Here is an 18,015-nt window from a genome sequence, read left to right on the forward strand (position 1 = left end):
CTGGTTACACAGCACTTCCTGTTTCATGGCGAGAAATCCAAAATGGCTGCCAGGTGGCACAAAGATGTGATTAGGGCCGGACTCTGATCATGCATGTAAAATTTCAGGCAGATTGGAGCATGTACAGGCTGGTTACACAGCACTTCCTGTTTCATGGCGAGAAATCCAAAATGGCCGCCAAGTGGCACAAAGATGTGATTAGGGCCGGACTCTGATCATGCATGTAAAATTTCAGGCAGATTGGAGCATGTACAGGCTGGTTACACAGCACTTCCTGTTTAATGGCGAGAAATTCAAAATGGCCGCCATGTGGCGCTATGACTGTGAGTGTATATCAACCTATGGACGTGATTAGGGCTGGACTCTGATCACACATGTATAATTTGAAGCAGACTGGAGCATGTACAGGCTAGTTAGACAGCACTTCCTGTTTCATGGCAAGACATTCAAAATGGCCGCATTCCGCTGGTAACTATGGCCACGCCCTCAGACTTTTGCGGAGCGTTTTGATAACTTTTGATCAACCATGACTGGTGTCCATCCTGACCAAATTTGAGCTCTCTCGTGGTTACGCTGTTTGAGGTTATAGCTTTTGAAAATGTCCAAAAATGACAAAATTGTCCAAAATATGAATCATATTTCAAAATGGCCGCATTCCGTGGCTCGCCATTTCCACGCCCTCAAACTTTTGCAGAGCGTTTTGATAACTTTTGATCAACCATGACGGGAGTACATCCTGGCCAAGTTTGAGCTCTGTCGGGGTTAAGCTGTTTGAGTTTATAGCTTTTGGAAATGTCCAAAAATGACAAAATTGTCCAAAATATGAATCATATTTCAAAATGGCCGCATTCCGTGGCTCGCCATTTCCGCGTCCTCAGACTTTTGCGGAGCGTTTTGATAACTTTTGATCACCCATGACTGGAGTACATCCTGGCCAAATTTCAGCTCTCTCAGGATTACGCTGTTTGAGTTTATAGATATCAAAAAATGTCCAAAAATGACTCATAATTCAAAATGGCCGACTTCCTGTTGCATTATGGGTAATGATGCAAGAGGCTTTTTTGTGCGTCTTGATGAGTTACATATGTGTACCGAATTTCAGAAGTCTAGGTCAAACACTGACCGGGGGCTGAATTTTCTTAATTTTCTAGGGGGCGCTATTGAGCCATTTTGGCACGCACGTGTATGTTTAGGGCGTCAAAAAGGCCGATTTCCCGGCGGACGAAGAAAAATAATAATAATAATAATTCTTAGGGTTTCAATAGGTTCCTCGCACCACTTCGTGGTGCTCGGACCCTAATAAAATTTTAACGACCCTTCTCAACATGGGACTGCATCATTTTTAATCCAGCACTGGGGCTGTATATCTAATCAAACACTACGACCACTACAAATTCTTCTTCTCTTCTATCTTACCTTGCATTATCCTTTCTTATCTTAAATATCTTAAAGAAAGTTGCTTGAAACTGGTCTAACTAGATAACAGAATTATCTGCAAAACTCTTTTCAAAAACCAAAAGATAATAAGTGTACTGCTGTGTAATGACAATAACGCAAATTTTCACATTTCAGAGGCTGGAACCAGCAAATATTGGTCTTTTTACTTGGAAAAAAGACTAAAAGGATTCATTATTTACCCAAAGTTGTAACTATCTGCTTAACAGAATAATATTTTCACCTCATTAACTAAACCTAAAGTCTGCAACAGACAAATTCAAACTCAGAATTATTAGCAATTTGGAAGCTTCAAATATAGCAAATTAGAAATTATGAGCTGCTTTTGTTTTGTAACTAATAAAAATATCTTTTAATCCACCTTAATTTTTAATCAGTGTAAAACATGAAAATTGAAGGCTATTTAGTGGTTTTATAAGCTCAGTGTACATTTAATTTAGCAAACATAAAACCAATTTATTGGTATAGCAACAAGAAAATAAAAGCTTTTTATTCATTCTCTTCTCTTTCAAAAATGTGTTTTCAATGTTTCTTGTCATTTTCTTCGACTTCAATTCTTAAGAATTAACAATCCAATAATATAGAGCAGTTATACTTGTACAAGTACTAAGTACTAAGTGTTCTGTGAGAAGTTATGAAGCATTGCATGGAAGGTTATAAAATCAGGCACAAACAGCTGCTGAAGGAAAGAGTTAAAGCTCTCCTTCAGGGCTCCTCTTCTTCCTCGTTTCCTTCTTGACCTTGTGGAAGACTTTTCCATCTGACCCCTTGCTCCAGCTCAGTCTGATGTTTTTGTTCCCTCCTTGGTCCAGTTTCTGTTTGAGCTGAGACATGAAATAATATTTTCCTGATTATTGCTGACACGAGGTCACATAGCACCTGTTCTTCATAGTCACTTACATCATAAAAAACTATTGCTTTTTATGTTTTGACATACATTGCAAAAAGAATTCAGTACACTAAAGTTTGAGGGAAATAAAAACCTGAGAAGGTTATGAAGGGCTGAACTTGCAGGATACATGTGAAAAGATTCAGACAAAATGTTTTTATAGTGCTGTAATAATGAACATGGCTTCTGATTTTCATGATGAAGATTTTTTTCAGCTTTTATTTTTTCCTCTGTTGTGAATTTCCTGCCTGGAGATCAATAAAATGTTAACAGCCATTAGTTTTTTCTAGTAAAATAAATAATGTATGATATGATACATGATAACCTGCTGCAGGATTCCTTCTCTCACTGCAGAGTCATCCATGTCCAGATTAGAGTTGGGTTCCATCACTTCCAGTTTTACTTTCATCACATGTCTTTGGGCAGCTGTGAGGGAAAAAATGCAAAACTTCTGATTGTATAATAAACACAATCCTCTGGATTTCATGTGTTTAAAGCAACAACCTCCATCACTGAAATGTTTTTTTTTTTTTTTTTTTTTTTTGTAGTTGGAAAACAACTGGTTTTGCTTCCCCTAAGTTTTTTACAGCCATGTAACCTACAGCACCACCTAATTACGACACAGAAAATGTGGTTGTCATATCCTCCACCTGTTGAATATTCTCATCATTCAGTCAACACAAACCCATCATTTACAGCTGAGCACCACGGCATGCTGAAATGTTGCAAAAAAAAAAGAAAACATGAAATAGAATAGAAAAGAATAAAACTCATTTTGTCCATCTGTGAAAAAAATTAAGAAGGTCTGGAGTCTTCAGGACTTAGTTTCAGTTGGACAAGTGGTAGTTATTTTTTTCATGTCACCTGATATCAGTCGTGTTTCATGCTGTCTGGAGATGAAGACACATAAGAAACAGCTGATTGGTCAGGTGAGTTAGATGTTTGCTACAACAGAAGTTATTCAGAAAAGCTGTTTCTGTCTCCAATGAAGCTCATTAACACTATCCCAAAAAAAAAAAAGAAAAGAGTCAAAAACACCAGAAGTAGGTGTAAAACCTTTTTAGGGAAACTCAGCAAGTTTTCACAAATTTTGCTGATTCCATTAACTTTTCTAATGCAATACCTGACAATATACATAATCATACATTACTGAAACAAAGCTAGTGCTTTTGTTACATTCTCATTTATGAGATGAGATGCTGAAGCAGGGCTGCACAGTGGTTTGGTGGTTAACCTCACAGCTAGAACATCCCTGGTTTGTGTCCCTGCCTGGGTCTGGGATTTTTCATGTTCTCCCTGTACATGTGTGGGTTTTCTCCAGGTACTCCAGCTTCCTCCCACAGTTCAGAAACATGCAGCAGAGGTTAATTGGTGATTCTGAATTGTCCATAGGTGTGAATGTGAGTGTGAATGATTGTCTCTATATGTAGCCCTGTGATGGACTGATGACCTGTCCAGGGTGTCCCCTGCCTTTACCATAAGTCAGCTGAGATAGACTCCAGCCTCCCCACAACCCTGATGAGGGTTAAACAGTGTATAGATAATGGATGGATGCTAAAGTAATTCTGAATCCAAATGTAATTTGAAACATAGATGACCACTGGTCATCCATGTCATCCAGGTCATTAATTGCCCCCTGGGGACAAATAAAGTTTTCTGAATCTGACCACTTACATTGACTGTAGCAAATAAATGGGAACTCCATATCACACCAAAAACCGCTCCATTTTCCAGAGTCTGCAAAGTTGGCAAGCACACACATCTCCCCAGCTCCGCTCTGTGTTATGTTTCTCCAGTAGTGAAATGTGTAGATCTGTCCATCTGACCACCACAAGTGTCTGAAAAGACCAATCCAGGCAATTTGTCCTGAAGGAATCAGCTCCACCACCTTCTGGTTCTCTGTCATGTTTCTCACACTGGCCAGGTCTGTGTGATGAGCTCTGCAGTAGCTCTGGGCCTCAGTCCATGTCATGGGGATGTTTATGTAGACAAATGTCACATTCTGCCCTGAAAACAGACCACAGTTAAGTGCTGTGTCTGATACAATTGCTATGACATGAACAATGTGCGGTACTTTGTGCAACTGAGTCAGTGTTAGTGTGACGATACAGCCATTCAGATCTACAGTAAACAGACACTTCATGAGAAAAAACAACTTGCTCAGCTTTGTTACTGCTGCATATTTTTTTTGTGTCACATAAAGGAAAATTCATGGGTCTGGATGTTGAAAACACACGTGCAGTTGTAATCAACAAACCACAGTTGGTATGTGTTGCAGACGGTCACATTCCTATCATGTCGAATACAAAAAACAACAAAAAACACACAGGACCAGAGTCCTGTGTGTTTTTTGTTTTTTTTTTGTGAAGGGGAAAATCCAGAAAATACCCAGATTTGATTTTCTAGATGTGTTGCAGAGGTCATATGAGAAAACAGCTGCAGCTTCTCATCACAGAGTAAAGCCTGGAAAAAAAAGAGTGTGATGAGATATTAATTCTCAGTCTGTAATAAAAATTCTCACCTCTGACATCCGAGCAAACCGATGGAATGGTACTTTCACAAGGATAATCAGCCCAACTTCCACCGTTCCCACTGAGAGCACAATATTCATTATGTGTGAAGTCTTGTGGCTCCCCAATATACCAGTTCCTGAACTCAGCCTCTCCATCACTGTAGAACATCTCATCTGCCAGTGACCAGGTCCACTTCTCTACATGCAGTCCTATCCAGTGGGTCTGAAAGCAACAGCATGACAATAGTATAACCTCCATTAGCCTCGAAAACAACCTGCTGACCTTAAAACTGCTCCAGACAATATTTATGCAAAAATCTATCTAGTCACTTCAGTTCACGTTTAGATGTAATTTTACATGGATTAAAGTGATATGATCAATATTTTATGATGTTAAAATCAAGACATGTTTTGATGAATTATTGGAATCTCAAACTGAAACTCTTTTCAAGAAAAGTGTTTCTTAAAAGTACCTCTTTTCAAGAATTTGTGGCAGGATTTAAGTTTGATCTGTTCTTATCTTTTCTCTGCTCCTGGGATGACTTTGCTGGGGAGTCAGTCTGGCACAAAACATTTTATTTATTTTTATTTATTTAGAATTTATTTAACCAGAGTAGTCCCATTGAGATCAGAGATCTCCTTTACAAGGGAGACCTGGCCAAGAGGGCAGCAGCATAGTCACATTAAAACAGTAAACAATAGATAAAATTAACAACATCAAAACTTGCTCACACATAACACACACAGACCAGGTAGACTGTAAGGATTTCACCAGAACTTTAAAGTCATTCAGTGTAACAAGGGATTGAAGTTTAAGTTCAGATTGTAATTTATTCCAAGCATCAGGTGCAGAAAACCTAAATGCTTTCTTGCCCAGTTCCGATCTTACTTTGGGGACGACAAACTGCAGAGTATCCATAGATCAGAGCTTGTGACTTCCATTTTTCCTTGTTGAAAGGCAAGAGAAATAGGAAGGAACAATACCCAGAATGGTTCTATAAATTAATACATACCAATGACTGAGACGTCAGGCACTTAAAGATGTCCAGTTAACTTTAGAATAGAGCTCACAATGGTGAGTAAGGGGACCACATCTGATCATGAATCTCAGCGCCCCATGGTACACACTATCCAGCATGCTAAGACAACTAGCAGAAGCCTTCATATACAACACATCTCCATAGTCAATAACAGGCAAAAAAGTTGTTTCTACCAATTTCTGTTTCACACAAAAGGAAAGGCAAGACTTGTTTCTGTAATAAAATCCTAATAAGAGTTTCAGTTTTTTTTTAACATATACTGAATGTGCTCCTGAAAAGACAAATGGTCGTCAATTAAAAATCCTAGATATTTAAAAGTAGATACCAACTCTATTTGTTGACCATTTCTTGTAAATTTTTTTCCAGACAGGGCTGATCTGGCAGTTTTTGAATTAGTAAAGAACATACATTTTGTTTTGTCTGCATTTAAAACAAGTTGCAGATGACAAAGTTGCTCCTGTACTCTATCAAACGCAAGTTGTAAATACTGAAAGGCCTCTGCAGGAGGCCATTTGAAATCTGCATCACTTGTAGATGATTTTCCTTACAGTGAAATAATTTTTCCCCCCATATCATTTGGAGATCTTTTTTAATTTAATATTTTTTGTTCATTAAAACATGTTTTCGCTTCAACATTATGAGGTTACTGAGTGTAATTTCACTGACAAAAATTCCAATTTCATCCATTTAGAATGAAATCTGTAACACAATAAAGTTTCCAAAAGGAGAAAGGTTCTGAATACTTTCTAAAGCTACTTTATTTTGTTTAAGTCAAAATGTATATTTTTTTAATACACATGCATGTTTTACTTCATTAAATGTGAACACACTGCAACACATGCGGAGCATTTAGGGAACTATGTGTACTTAATTTAATTCTAAAGTTAGTAAAAATGTTCAAAAAACATATTCATCCCCAACACCACAAACACAATGTTTTACTGTCTTTTGTCACTTGTTGATGTAATTTCCAGCCTTGAGTAATGTATGTAACATCAAATTAAAATTCACTATTAATCAAAATTTGGAATGGTTTTATTAAGAAAATGACCACAGTGGTAAACAAAAGTGAACTGACAGAGCTGTTTACCGGGTGGCTGTATGAGCTTAAAATGTTGTTCAGGATGTTCACATCTTCTATCCTCTCTATAGTCACCAGGTCTGTGTATTTTTCTCTGCAGTAACTCTGAGCTTCAGTCCAGTTTTTCCGTTCAGAAACATAATGGTACTGATGTTCACCAAGAGAGGAGACAGTAAACAGCCCTGCTGCAACAGATAGAAATACACATTATACTTGAGGTATAAATGACTTTTAGCAGAAAAGCTCTTCTAATATTAATGTCATGAATATAAAATAACTTACTAAGAAACTTCTATCATATATTGAGTAGCAATTACAGTAAAAATATTGTACAACAAAAATAATTGTACTTAAAGCTCCCACAGTGGAGATCACCACAGTATACTAAATTCAAATCTGAAAAAACATAAAAGATAAAGAAGGAATATATAAAACTCTTGCCTGATGCAGCTGCGATGCACAGAAGAACTTTTTCCATCCTTCGCTGTTTTCCTCTGTTACTCTGTGACTGCAGACGTTCAGCTGCTGATATGACTGACTTTCTCTCACTTTTATCATCTCCATGCAAAACTCATATGCAAACTATTTGCCTCTTCAGCTTTTTATGTTTGTCAGATGAATGCAAGTCAAATCAAGCAAATTTCATTTATACAGCACCATAACAGAAATAAAAAATTTGCCTTTCATTGGAAAAACAAAGACACAGTAAGATGAGGGTGTTTGAGGTAAACTTCAGTTCCACCATTCACAACCAGGAGGTGTGAAAAACACAAATATCATGTTTAGTACCATTCTGTTTTCTTCACTTTCAACATTTTACTTCCACAATCCACAATATAAACAAGAATGTATGTAAATAGCCTGTTTCGCTGATAGTTTGAATAATACACATTAGATTGTAAAAGAACAAAAGTGGGGAAAATCTTTCACGGACAAAATTCTTTACAACATTTAAAGGTCATCCTTTAAATCCTTCTTTATTTCCATCTCACTGTTGTGGAAGACTTTCCTATGCAATTGCTTCCTCCAGCTCAGTTTTACATCTTCATTCCCTCCCTGGTCCTTCACAACTTCTGTTTAAGCAAAAACCCACACAAAAAACATTTTCCTGATTATCCCCCACAGTCACAGTTCTTTCACCTCAGTTCTTTTTCAGCTACAACCTGTATTTTTTACTCATCTGGGAGTTTACACTGCACATAGCCCTGTTTTTAAAAGTCACTTAATTGATATGAATAAATTAACTGTTATGTTTTGACATAAAATTTTATGAATTAGTCAGTACACTACAGTTTGAGATAGAGCCATTTGGGAATACTCAAGAAAGTAAGAAAGGGCAAAAGGTTCAAGCAAGAAAGGAATACACTTAAACATTTAAGATCTAAAGGTAAACAGTCTGGAAAACCAGCATTTCTTTAGACATTTGCAATCACAGGATTATTTTATTAGAGAGGTGATGAGAGACCCCAGTAACACAATGAGCAGTTTTTTGTACTGCCCACAAAAATAATACTGATGATTATAGTATTTTAACCAGGGTATAACATATATAGATTTTTTTCACAAGAGACTGAGTTTTTTGTCCCATGTGAGAACATTATTTTTTCCCTTTGTTTAATTTTTGTGACTTATTTGCATTTTACTCACTGTTTAGTTGAACAAAAGACTTAATCATGAGAAAAGAAATATAGTTTGCTATTTAGACAAATACTTTAATTACAGTTATTGTGGGGAAAAAAAACACTTCAACAGGACAGACTGAGGTCATCAACCTTTGACCAAGCCTTACAGGAAAGAAGAGCTCATTGCTTTGCATAAACATTAAATGGGAACAATTTGCATGAAATGCGATACTGATCATTGTAAATATGGAATAACTGAGACAGAAAACATGTTTTAGTACATGGTTATCAGTGAAACATGATTTACATGTTTCAGCACATCGTCCATCACAGCAGAATCATTCAGGTCCACAGAGGAGTCGTCCTCTGCAGTCAGTCTGACCTTCACTACATGCTGCTTTGAAACCTGCACAACTTTGAGAAACAATATTATCCTATATTAAAGCCAACATTCAAAATTCCCCATTTAAAATACTGAACAACAACAATGAAAAAACTTTATTTCATCATGCACATTTCGATCATCTGCAGCTGACTACATATTATCTTTAACCAAAACAATTAATAGACATTACAGACATTATGAATGTTACAGTTTGTTTCCTGTAAGAAAACTGCTACATTGCATTCTTTTCAGCCTCAGTTGATCTCTGTGCTTTGTGGTAATTAACAGAAGCTAGCATGCTAACATAGTAAATTGTGAATGTAGCACACCAGCTAAATTCCACCAAGCATGTTAGATAAGTGGAAGAAAGTGAATGCAGATGGATGAGTTTGAAGGTAGACTGACTGAACAGGTACAAACACGAATGGCCCTGCAGCATTGCAAGGTGCTCTGGGTCTGAAAAGTGAAGCCAATGCAAAAGTGCTTTAAACCTGCATTCTTTCTGACAGCCAGGAAGGGGACTCTCCATCCATTTATCCATACATAGATGAAAGTTGACACCTCCAAGTCTGTGGCTATGGATCTCCCAGGAAATCAGTAGGTTACTCTCTGTGTTGGACACTCCCCACCATATCTCTAATAGTGCATGTTCAGAGGTGTGTTTAGATGCAAGTGATCATGCTGCTTCCCAGGACTGGACACTTAATAGGCATACAACATGGCTGTGTCAAACATTTGCTGCACCTGATTGAACAGATACTGTCCTTGGGGACTGCATTGCACCTGAATTTCAAACAGGACCAACATGGTGGCTTGTTTCAAATCTTTCTTCATAAATATGACCAAAACAACTAAAAGAGTTCATCCAAATGTGTTTCTGAAACCTTTTCAAATCAGAAATATGTTGTGCTGTTGTTGAATCTGTCTTTCCGTTGAGACTGATACTAGTTAGTTCAAAAGTTTTTCAGAAGTTTCCAGAGGCCATGGACATCACTCAACATTTGTCATTTACATAAAGTAGCCTCAACCTCAACTTTATATGAATGGTGAACAGGCAATGTGATGTCCCATCTCTCAAAATGCATTACAATGTGACCAGAATGCATTGTATGACTGCTTAGACAGTGAATGGGAAGTATTAAAATTACAGATTCTGTGGACACATGACATGGAAGAAACCCATTTTGGCTCCTTATCAACAAATTTGGAGTCATTGGTACAAGCTTTTCAGTCGCTTTGCACAGGTTTTTGTCATTTGGGGCAAATTTTATGTCATTGTAGATAAATTATGAGCTATTCTGGACGGGTTTCTGTTATTTTCAAAGTAAATATCACGTCATTTAGAACACTTTTGAGTTATTTTGGACAAATATTATCCTCTTGGACAAATTGATTGAACAGGTTTTGGTAATTCTAACCTGTTCTGAGTCATGTTGGACAACATATGCATCTTATATTATTATTTTGGACATTTTTTAGTCATTTAAAAATTTTTTGTCATTTTAGAAAAATTTTAATAATACTATTCAAATCTTGATTAATTTGGCTAAGGCTTGAATCATTTTGGCCTGGTTTTGGTAATTTTGGACACATTTTGTGTCATTTGGACAAGTTTTGAAGTATTATTCATCAGGTTTAACTTATTTGAGACAGAAGTCGTCAAAATGAGACAACCTGTGACCGTCCTCCTGCCGGTCCACAGGTGAACCACCATCAATGATCTGCTGATCTTTGACAAACGGAAACAAACCTGAGGATGAGTAGCTACCTCGGTTACTGTAACGTTCTAACGTTACATTTAGCTAACGGTTCAGTCACTGTTCCAGCTTTAACATTCATTTGAACAAGTCGAAGTTTACTCACTCAGAAATTCATAGATTTGTTCGGAGAATCTGCTGGTTTCAAACGTTAAAGTTATTTCTGCTCAACTGTTTCAATTGGGGAGTTACACTTGCACTGTATCCATGGTAACAGCAAGACGTGATGACGTAACAACATTGCTTTCAGGTACTGTCCGAGAGATACTGAAATTTTAAATGGAACGCTGCTTTTAAAACTCATGCGAACAACCTGATGTGGCATTCACGGACTACACATCATAAAGGCTGTTTAAAAAAAAAAACTAACTCAGAATTACTTCACTAGTGTATCACACCTGCTAATGTTTCATTTCCAAACAACAAAACATATAATTTCAGTTCAACAATATTTTATTAATACAATGAGCAGTTTCCAGTTCAGCCTGGTGCAACACAAGAATACTTTATGAATGTAAAAACTTAAAGCGCATTCCAAAAATACCCAATAAAGAGCAGCCCCATGTTTATTATTGACAATTACTGACTGGATTTGATTGGGTTCAGTATGGGGTGTGATGCTACAAGACAACTGAGCTTGTAATTATGCTAAAAGGCTGTTTGCATCTGTAGTATTTGTAAACACAACAGCAACTCTTTAATGCAATCAGCGCTCTTTAATGCCCTAAATTTCAGAAACAAACAATAGCAAAATTACATATTACGTAAAGTTTTAACAACCCTTCTCAACATGAGACTGCATCATTTTTCATCCAACACTGGGGCTGTATATCCAATCACATTCTATGACCATGACAAATTCTTCTTCTCTTCTATCTTACCTTGTATTATCCTGTCTTATCTTAAATATCTTAAAGAAAGTTGTTTGAAACTGTTCTCACTAACTAGATAACATAATTATTAGCTGCAAAACTCTTTTACTAACCATCAGTTCAAAAACCAAAAGATAATAAGTGTACTGCTGTGTAATGACAAAAAAAGCACATTTTCACACTTCAGAGGTTGAAACCAGCAAATATTTGTCTTTTTACTTGAAAGAACACTAAAATGATTCATTAATTACCCAAAGTTGTAACTAACTGACAAACAGAACAATAGTTTCACCTCATTAACTAAACCTAAAGTCTGCAACAGAAAAATGCAGCTCTCTGAATTATTAGCTCTCAGAATTTGGAATCTACAAATATAGGAAATCAGAAGTTACTGTGAGCTTCTTTTGTTTTATAACTAATAAAAATATCTTTATAATATAATAAAATAAATAATATCTTTTAAAACTGAGTAAAACATGTGAACATTGAAGGCTATTTAGTGGCTTTAAAAGCTCAGTGTATATTTATTTTAACCCGCATAAAACCAATTTATTGTTATAACAACAAGAAAATAAAAGCTTTTTATTCATCATTTTCTCTTTCAAAAATGTATTTTCAATGTTTCTTGTCATTTTCTTCTACTTCAGTTCTTAAGAAGTAACAATCCAATAATATACTGCAGTTATACTTGTACAAATACAAAGTAGCAAGTGTTCTGGGAGAAGTTCTGAAGCATTGCTGTTATGATCCCTGCTCCAGCCTCTGTTCCTCTCCTTCCTTCTCCCTCCTGGTCTCTCCTTCTTCCTCCTGTTCACTCTGCATCTGTGTGTCCGTCTTGATCTGTCTATCCCTCTGGCTCCCTCTGTCTGCCTGTCTCTTGGACTCTGTTGTTTTCCCCCTCCATTTCCCCCTCCATTTCCCCCTCCATTTCCCCCTGGATTTCCCCCTCCATTTCCCCCTGGATTCCCCCCTCCATTCCCCCCTCCATTTCCCCATCCATGTCCCCATCCATTTCCCCCTGGATTTCCCCCTCCATTCCCCCCTCCATTTCCCCATCCATGTCCCCATCCATGTCCCCATCCATGTCCCCATCCATTCCCCCCTCAATTTCCCCATCCATGTCCCCATCCATTTCCCCCTGGATTTCCCCCTGGATTTCCCCCTCCATTCCCCCCTCCATTTCCCCCATCCATGTCCCCATCCATGTCCCCATCCATGTCCCCATCCATTCCCCATCCATGTCCCCCTCCATTTCCCCCTGGATTTCCCCCTCGTTTCCCCCTCCATTTTGCCCTCCATTCCCCCCTCCATTTCCCCCTCCATTCCCCCCTGGATTTCCCCCTGGATTTCCCCCTCCATTCCCCCCCTCCATTTCCCCCTCCATTCCCCCCTGGATTTCCCCCTGGATTTCCCCCTCCATTTCCCCATCCATTTCCCCTTCCATTCCCCCCTCCATTTCCCCCTCCATTTCCCCCTCCATTTCCCCCTCCATTTCCCCATCCATTTCCCCCTCCATTCCCCCCTCCATTTCCCCCTCCATTCCCCCCCTGGATTTCCCCCTGGATTTCCCCCTCCATTCCCCCCTCCATTTCCCCCTCCATTTCCCCCTCCATTTCCCCCTCCATTCCCCCCTGGATTTCCCCCTGGATTTCCCCCTCCATTTCCCCATCCATTTCCCCCTCCATTCCCCCCTCCATTTCCCCCTCCATTTCCCCCTCCATTTCCCCATCCATTTCCCCCTCCATTCCCCCCTCCATTTCCCCCTCCATTCCCCCCTGGATTTCCCCCTGGATTTCCCCCTCCATTTCCCCATCCATTTCCCCCTCCATTTCCCCCTCCATTTCCCCCTCCATTTCCCCCTCCATTTCCCCATCCATTTCCCCCTCCATTCCCCCCTCCATTTCCCCCCTCCATTCCCCCCTGGATTTCCCCCTCCATTTCCCCCTCCATTTCCCCATCCATTTCCCCCTCCATTCCCCCCTGGATTTCCCCCTGGATTTCCCCCTCCATTCCCCCCTGGATTTCCCCCTGGATTTCCCCCTCCATTTCCCCATCCATTTCCCCCTCCATTCCCCCCTCCATTTCCCCCTCCATTCCCCCCTGGATTTCCCCCTCCATTTCCCCCTCCATTTCCCCCTCCATTTCCCCATCCATTTCCCCCTCCATTCCCCCCTCCATTTCCCCCTCCATTCCCCCCTGGATTTCCCCCTGGATTTCCCCCTCCATTTCCCCCTCCATTCCCCCCCTCCATTTCCCCCTCCATTTCCCCCTCCATTTCCCCATCCATTTCCCCCTCCATTCCCCCCTCCATTTCCCCCTCCATTCCCCCCTCCATTTCCCCCTCCATTTCCCCCTCCATTTCCCCCTCCATTTCCCCCTCCATTTCCCCATCCATTTCCCCCTCCATTCCCCCCTCCATTTCCCCCTCCATTCCCCCCTGGATTTCCCCCTGGATTTCCCCCTCCATTCCCCCCTGGATTTCCCCCTGGATTTCCCCCTCCATTTCCCCATCCATTTCCCCCTCCATTCCCCCCTCCATTTCCCCCTCCATTCCCCCCTGGATTTCCCCCTGGATTTCCCCCTCCATTCCCCCCTGGATTTCCCCCTCCATTTCCCCATCCATTTCCCCCTCCATTTCCCCCTCCATTTCCCCCTCCATTTCCCCATCCATTTCCCCCTCCATTCCCCCTGGATTTTCCCCTGGATTCCCCCCTCCATTTCCCCCTCCATTTCCCCCTGGATTTCCCTCTCCATTTCCGCTTTGACTTCCCCCTTGTGGACTCTGTTCTTCTCCCGGGTTCTCGCCAGCCCTGTTTCTGCCTTCTTGACCTTGTGGAAGACTTTTCCATCTGACCCCTTGCTCCAGCTCAGTCTGATATCTTTGTTCCTTCTTTGGTCCAGCTTCTGTTTGAGCTGAGACATGAAATAATATTTTCCTGATTATTCCTGACATGAGGTCACACAGCACCTGTTCTTCAGTCACTTCAATCATATAAACCAATTTTTTTTTTGTTTTGACATACATTGCAAAAAGAATTCAATACACTAAAGTTTGAGGGAAATAAAAACCCAAGAAGGTTATGAAGGGCTGTACTTGCAGTATACATGTGAACAGATTCAGACAAAATGCTTTTATAGTGTTGTAAGAATGAGTATGGCTTCTGATTTCCATTATGAAAACTTTTTTCAGCTTTTATTTTTTTTTCCTCTATTGTGAATTTCCCCCCTGGAGATGAATAAAATGTCATTTTATTTCAGTGTATTTTTAAGAGCCTTTAGTTTTTTCTGGTAAAATAAATGATATATCATATGATACATGATTACCTGCTACAGGATTCCTTGTCTCAGTAAAGTCATCCACGTCCAGATTAGAGTTAGGTTCCATCGCTTCCAATTTTGCTTTCATCACATGCCTTTGGGCAGCTGTGGGGGAAATAAGCAACACTTTTGATTATGTAGTTAACACTATCCTCTGAATTTCATGTGTTTAAAGCAACAACCTCCAGCATTGAAGTGCAAATAACTGTAGTTCCTCGAATGTCCACTTGAGGCTACAAAAGTTGTGGCATTTTATGATTGAACAAATGATAAAATTACACAAACAGGATGTGTGAATCAAATTGAAGAGCTAACAAAGATAAGATAGGGAGACCTAACATGTCAGCTGAAGTTAGGAATACACTAAATAAACCTGTGGAAAGTGGCAACCCAGCGGAAACCTATGGAGCCCATATAAGGCATAAGACAGGAAATACATGCCTTCTCTTCATCTGCGCTCATGAGTTGAAACTTAGGGCACGCTGACCCAAGCAGAAATAATGCCAATCTAGCAGAAATAAAAAGGAGGAGGGGGTCCAACTTTTGATACGATCACTTCATGGGCATCCTGATTGCGTCTTAGGACGATGGGTTGTGGCTTTCCTGAGCGGAAGAGGTGTTTTGAAAAAATTTGCATAGCTATAAAAGACGATGTAATGCTTTGTGTAGTCAGTTAAAATCTCGAGATTTTGCTCATGTTTGTTCTTACAGCCTCTGTATTGAATAAACATTATTCGCATTAGACTCTGAAGACTGCTTGAAGAAAACTGGTTTTGCTTCCGACTCCTCCTGCTGTTTTTTACAGTCATGTAACCTACAGCACCACTTCATGAAGACACAGAAAATGTGGTTGTCATAGCCTCCGCCTGTTGCATATTCTCATCATTCAGTCAACACAAACCCATCATTTACAGCTGAGCACCACGGCATGCTGAAATGTTGCAAAAAACCAACATGAAATAGACAAGAATAAAACTCATTTTGTCCATCTGTGAAAAAAATGGAGAAGTTCTGAAGTCTTCAGAACTCGATTTCAGTTGAACAAGTGGTAGTTATTTTTTTCATGTCAGCTGATCTCAGCCGTGTTTCATGCTGACTGGAGATGAAGACACATAAGAAACAGCTGATCGGTCAGGTGAGTTAGATGTTTGCTACAACAGAAGTTATTCAGAAAAGCTGTTTCTGTCTCCAATGAAGCTCATTAACACTATCCAAAGAAAAAGAGTCAAAAACACCAGAAGTAGGTGTAAAACCTTTTTAGGGAAACTCAGCAAGTTTTCACAAATTTTGCTGAATCCATTAACTTTTCTAATGCAATACCTGACAATATACATAATCATACATTACTGAAACACAGCTAGTGCTTTTGTTACATTCTCATTTATGAGATGAGATGCTGAAGCAGGGCTGCACAGTGGTTTGGTGGTTAGCCTCACAGCTAGAACATCCCTGGTTTGTGTCCCTGCCTGGGTCTGGGATTTTTCATGTTCTCCCTGTGCATGTGTGGGTTTTCTCCAGGTACTCCAGCTTCCTCCCACAGTTCAGAAACATGCAGCAGAGGTTAATTGGTGATTCTGAATTGTCCATAGGTGTGAATGTGAGTGTGAATGATTGTCTCTATATGTAGCCCTGTGATGGACTGATGACCTGTCCAGGGTGTCCCCTGCCTTTACCATAAGTCAGCTGAGATAGACTCCAGCCCCCCCACAACCCTGATGAGGGTTAAACAGTGTATAGATAATGGATGGATGCTAAAGTAATTCTGAATCCAAATGTAATTTGAAACATAGATGACCACTTACATTGACTGTAGCAAATAAATGTGAGATCAGAATCACACCCAACGCCGCTCCATTTTCCAGAGTCTGCAAAGTTTGCAGCGACACAATTCTCACCAGCTCCGTCCAGTTTTGTGTTTTCCCAGTAGTGAAATGAGTAGATCTGTCCATCTGACCAAGACAAGTGTCTGAAAAGACCAATCCAGACTTTTCGTCCTGAAGGAATCAGCTCCACCACCTTCTGGTTCTCTGTCATGTTTCTCACACTGGCCAGGTCTGTGTGATGAGCTCTGCAGTAGCTCTGGGCCTCAGTCCATGTCATGGGGATGTTTATGTAGACAAATGTCACATTCTGCCCTGAAAACAGACCACAGTTAAGTGCTGTGTCTGATACAATTGCTAAGAGACTAAGTTGCTGGACCAGCTTTGTTGCTGCTGAGTATTTTTTGTGTAACATAAAGGAAAATTCATGGGTCTGGATGTTGAACACACACATGCAGTTGTATTCAATGAACCATGGTTGGTATGTGATGCAGATTCCTATCATGTCAAATACAAAAACAAAGCACAGGTCTCTGTGTGTGGACAGGCAAATCCAGAAAATGCCCAGATTTGATTTTCTAGACGTGTTGCAGAGGTCATATGAGAAAACAGCTGCAGCTTCTCATCACAGAGTAAAGCCTGGAAAAAAAAGAGTGTGATGAGATATTTATTCTCAGTCTGTAATAAAAATTCTCACCTCTGACATCCGAGCAAACCGATGGAATGGTACTTTCACAAGGATAATCATTCCATTTTTCACTGTACCACATCGCTGTACAATATTCATTTTGTGCAAAGTTATTTGGTTCCCCATTATACCAGTTCCTGAACTCAGCCTCTCCATCACTGTAGAACATCTCATCTGCCAGTGACCAGGTCCACTTCTCTACATGCAGTCCTATCCAGTGGGTCTGAAAGCAACAGCATGACAATAGTATAACCTCCATTAGCCTCGAAAACAACCTGCTGACTGTTGAAGACAATATTTATGCAAAAATCTATTTAGTCACTTCAGTTCATGTTTAGATGCAATTTTACATGGATTAAAGTGATATGATCAATATTCTATGATGGTAAAATCAAAACATTTTTGGGGGAATTTTTGGAATCTCAACTGAAATTCTTTAATAAAAGTGTTTCTTAAAAGTACTTCTTTTCAAGAACTACTAACAGGTTTAAAGTTTGATCTTTCTTGTCTTTTCTCTGCTCCTGGGCTGACTTTGCTGACTACGTGTACTTAGTTTAATTCTAAACAAACCGGTTG

The 18,015-nt window shown here is 39.7% G+C and overlaps 2 protein-coding genes across 2 annotated transcripts; both read right to left on the minus strand.

The window, feature by feature from the left end:
- Positions 1-1,870: 1,870 nt before the first annotated feature.
- Positions 1,871-7,154, minus strand: LOC111583735 (putative C-type lectin domain family 20 member A). The gene is made up of 5 exons (XM_055013215.1): positions 6,987-7,154; positions 4,866-5,079; positions 4,019-4,351; positions 2,670-2,770; positions 1,871-2,279 (listed from the first exon to the last, which is right to left on the minus strand). Exons 2-5 carry the CDS (start codon positions 5,023-5,025, stop codon positions 2,148-2,150), a joined length of 726 nt encoding a protein of 241 aa, XP_054869190.1. The 5' UTR covers positions 5,026-5,079; positions 6,987-7,154; the 3' UTR covers positions 1,871-2,147.
- Positions 7,155-14,311: 7,157 nt separating this feature from the next.
- On the minus strand, positions 14,312-17,521 carry LOC111562435 (putative C-type lectin domain family 20 member A; the record flags this gene model as incomplete). The annotated part of the gene is made up of 4 exons (XM_035943820.2): positions 17,449-17,521; positions 16,734-17,066; positions 14,938-15,036; positions 14,312-14,526 (listed from the first exon to the last, which is right to left on the minus strand). Coding segments are annotated over exons 1-4 (720 nt in total), but the record flags the coding sequence as incomplete, so codon positions are not given.
- Positions 17,522-18,015: the final 494 nt, after the last annotated feature.

The sequence above is a fragment of the Amphiprion ocellaris genome, chromosome 8 (genome assembly GCF_022539595.1).
Source record: "Amphiprion ocellaris isolate individual 3 ecotype Okinawa chromosome 8, ASM2253959v1, whole genome shotgun sequence".
Lineage (NCBI taxonomy): Eukaryota > Metazoa > Chordata > Actinopteri > Pomacentridae > Amphiprion > Amphiprion ocellaris.

What these genes read in the sequence shown, in the direction of transcription:
- LOC111583735 (XM_055013215.1), bottom strand. Translation starts at nt 5,025, where the DNA reads ATGTTCTACAGTGATGGAGAGGCTGAGTTCAGGAACTGGTATATTGGG. An exon ending in GGTTTGCTCGGATGTCAGAG is followed by an intron (nt 4,352 to 4,865) that starts GTGAGAATTTTT and finishes GTCTGTTTTCAG; the next exon opens with GGCAGAATGTGACATTTGTC. An exon ending in ATTTATTTGCTACAGTCAAT is followed by an intron (nt 2,771 to 4,018) that starts GTAAGTGGTCAG and finishes TTTCCCTCACAG; the next exon opens with CTGCCCAAAGACATGTGATG.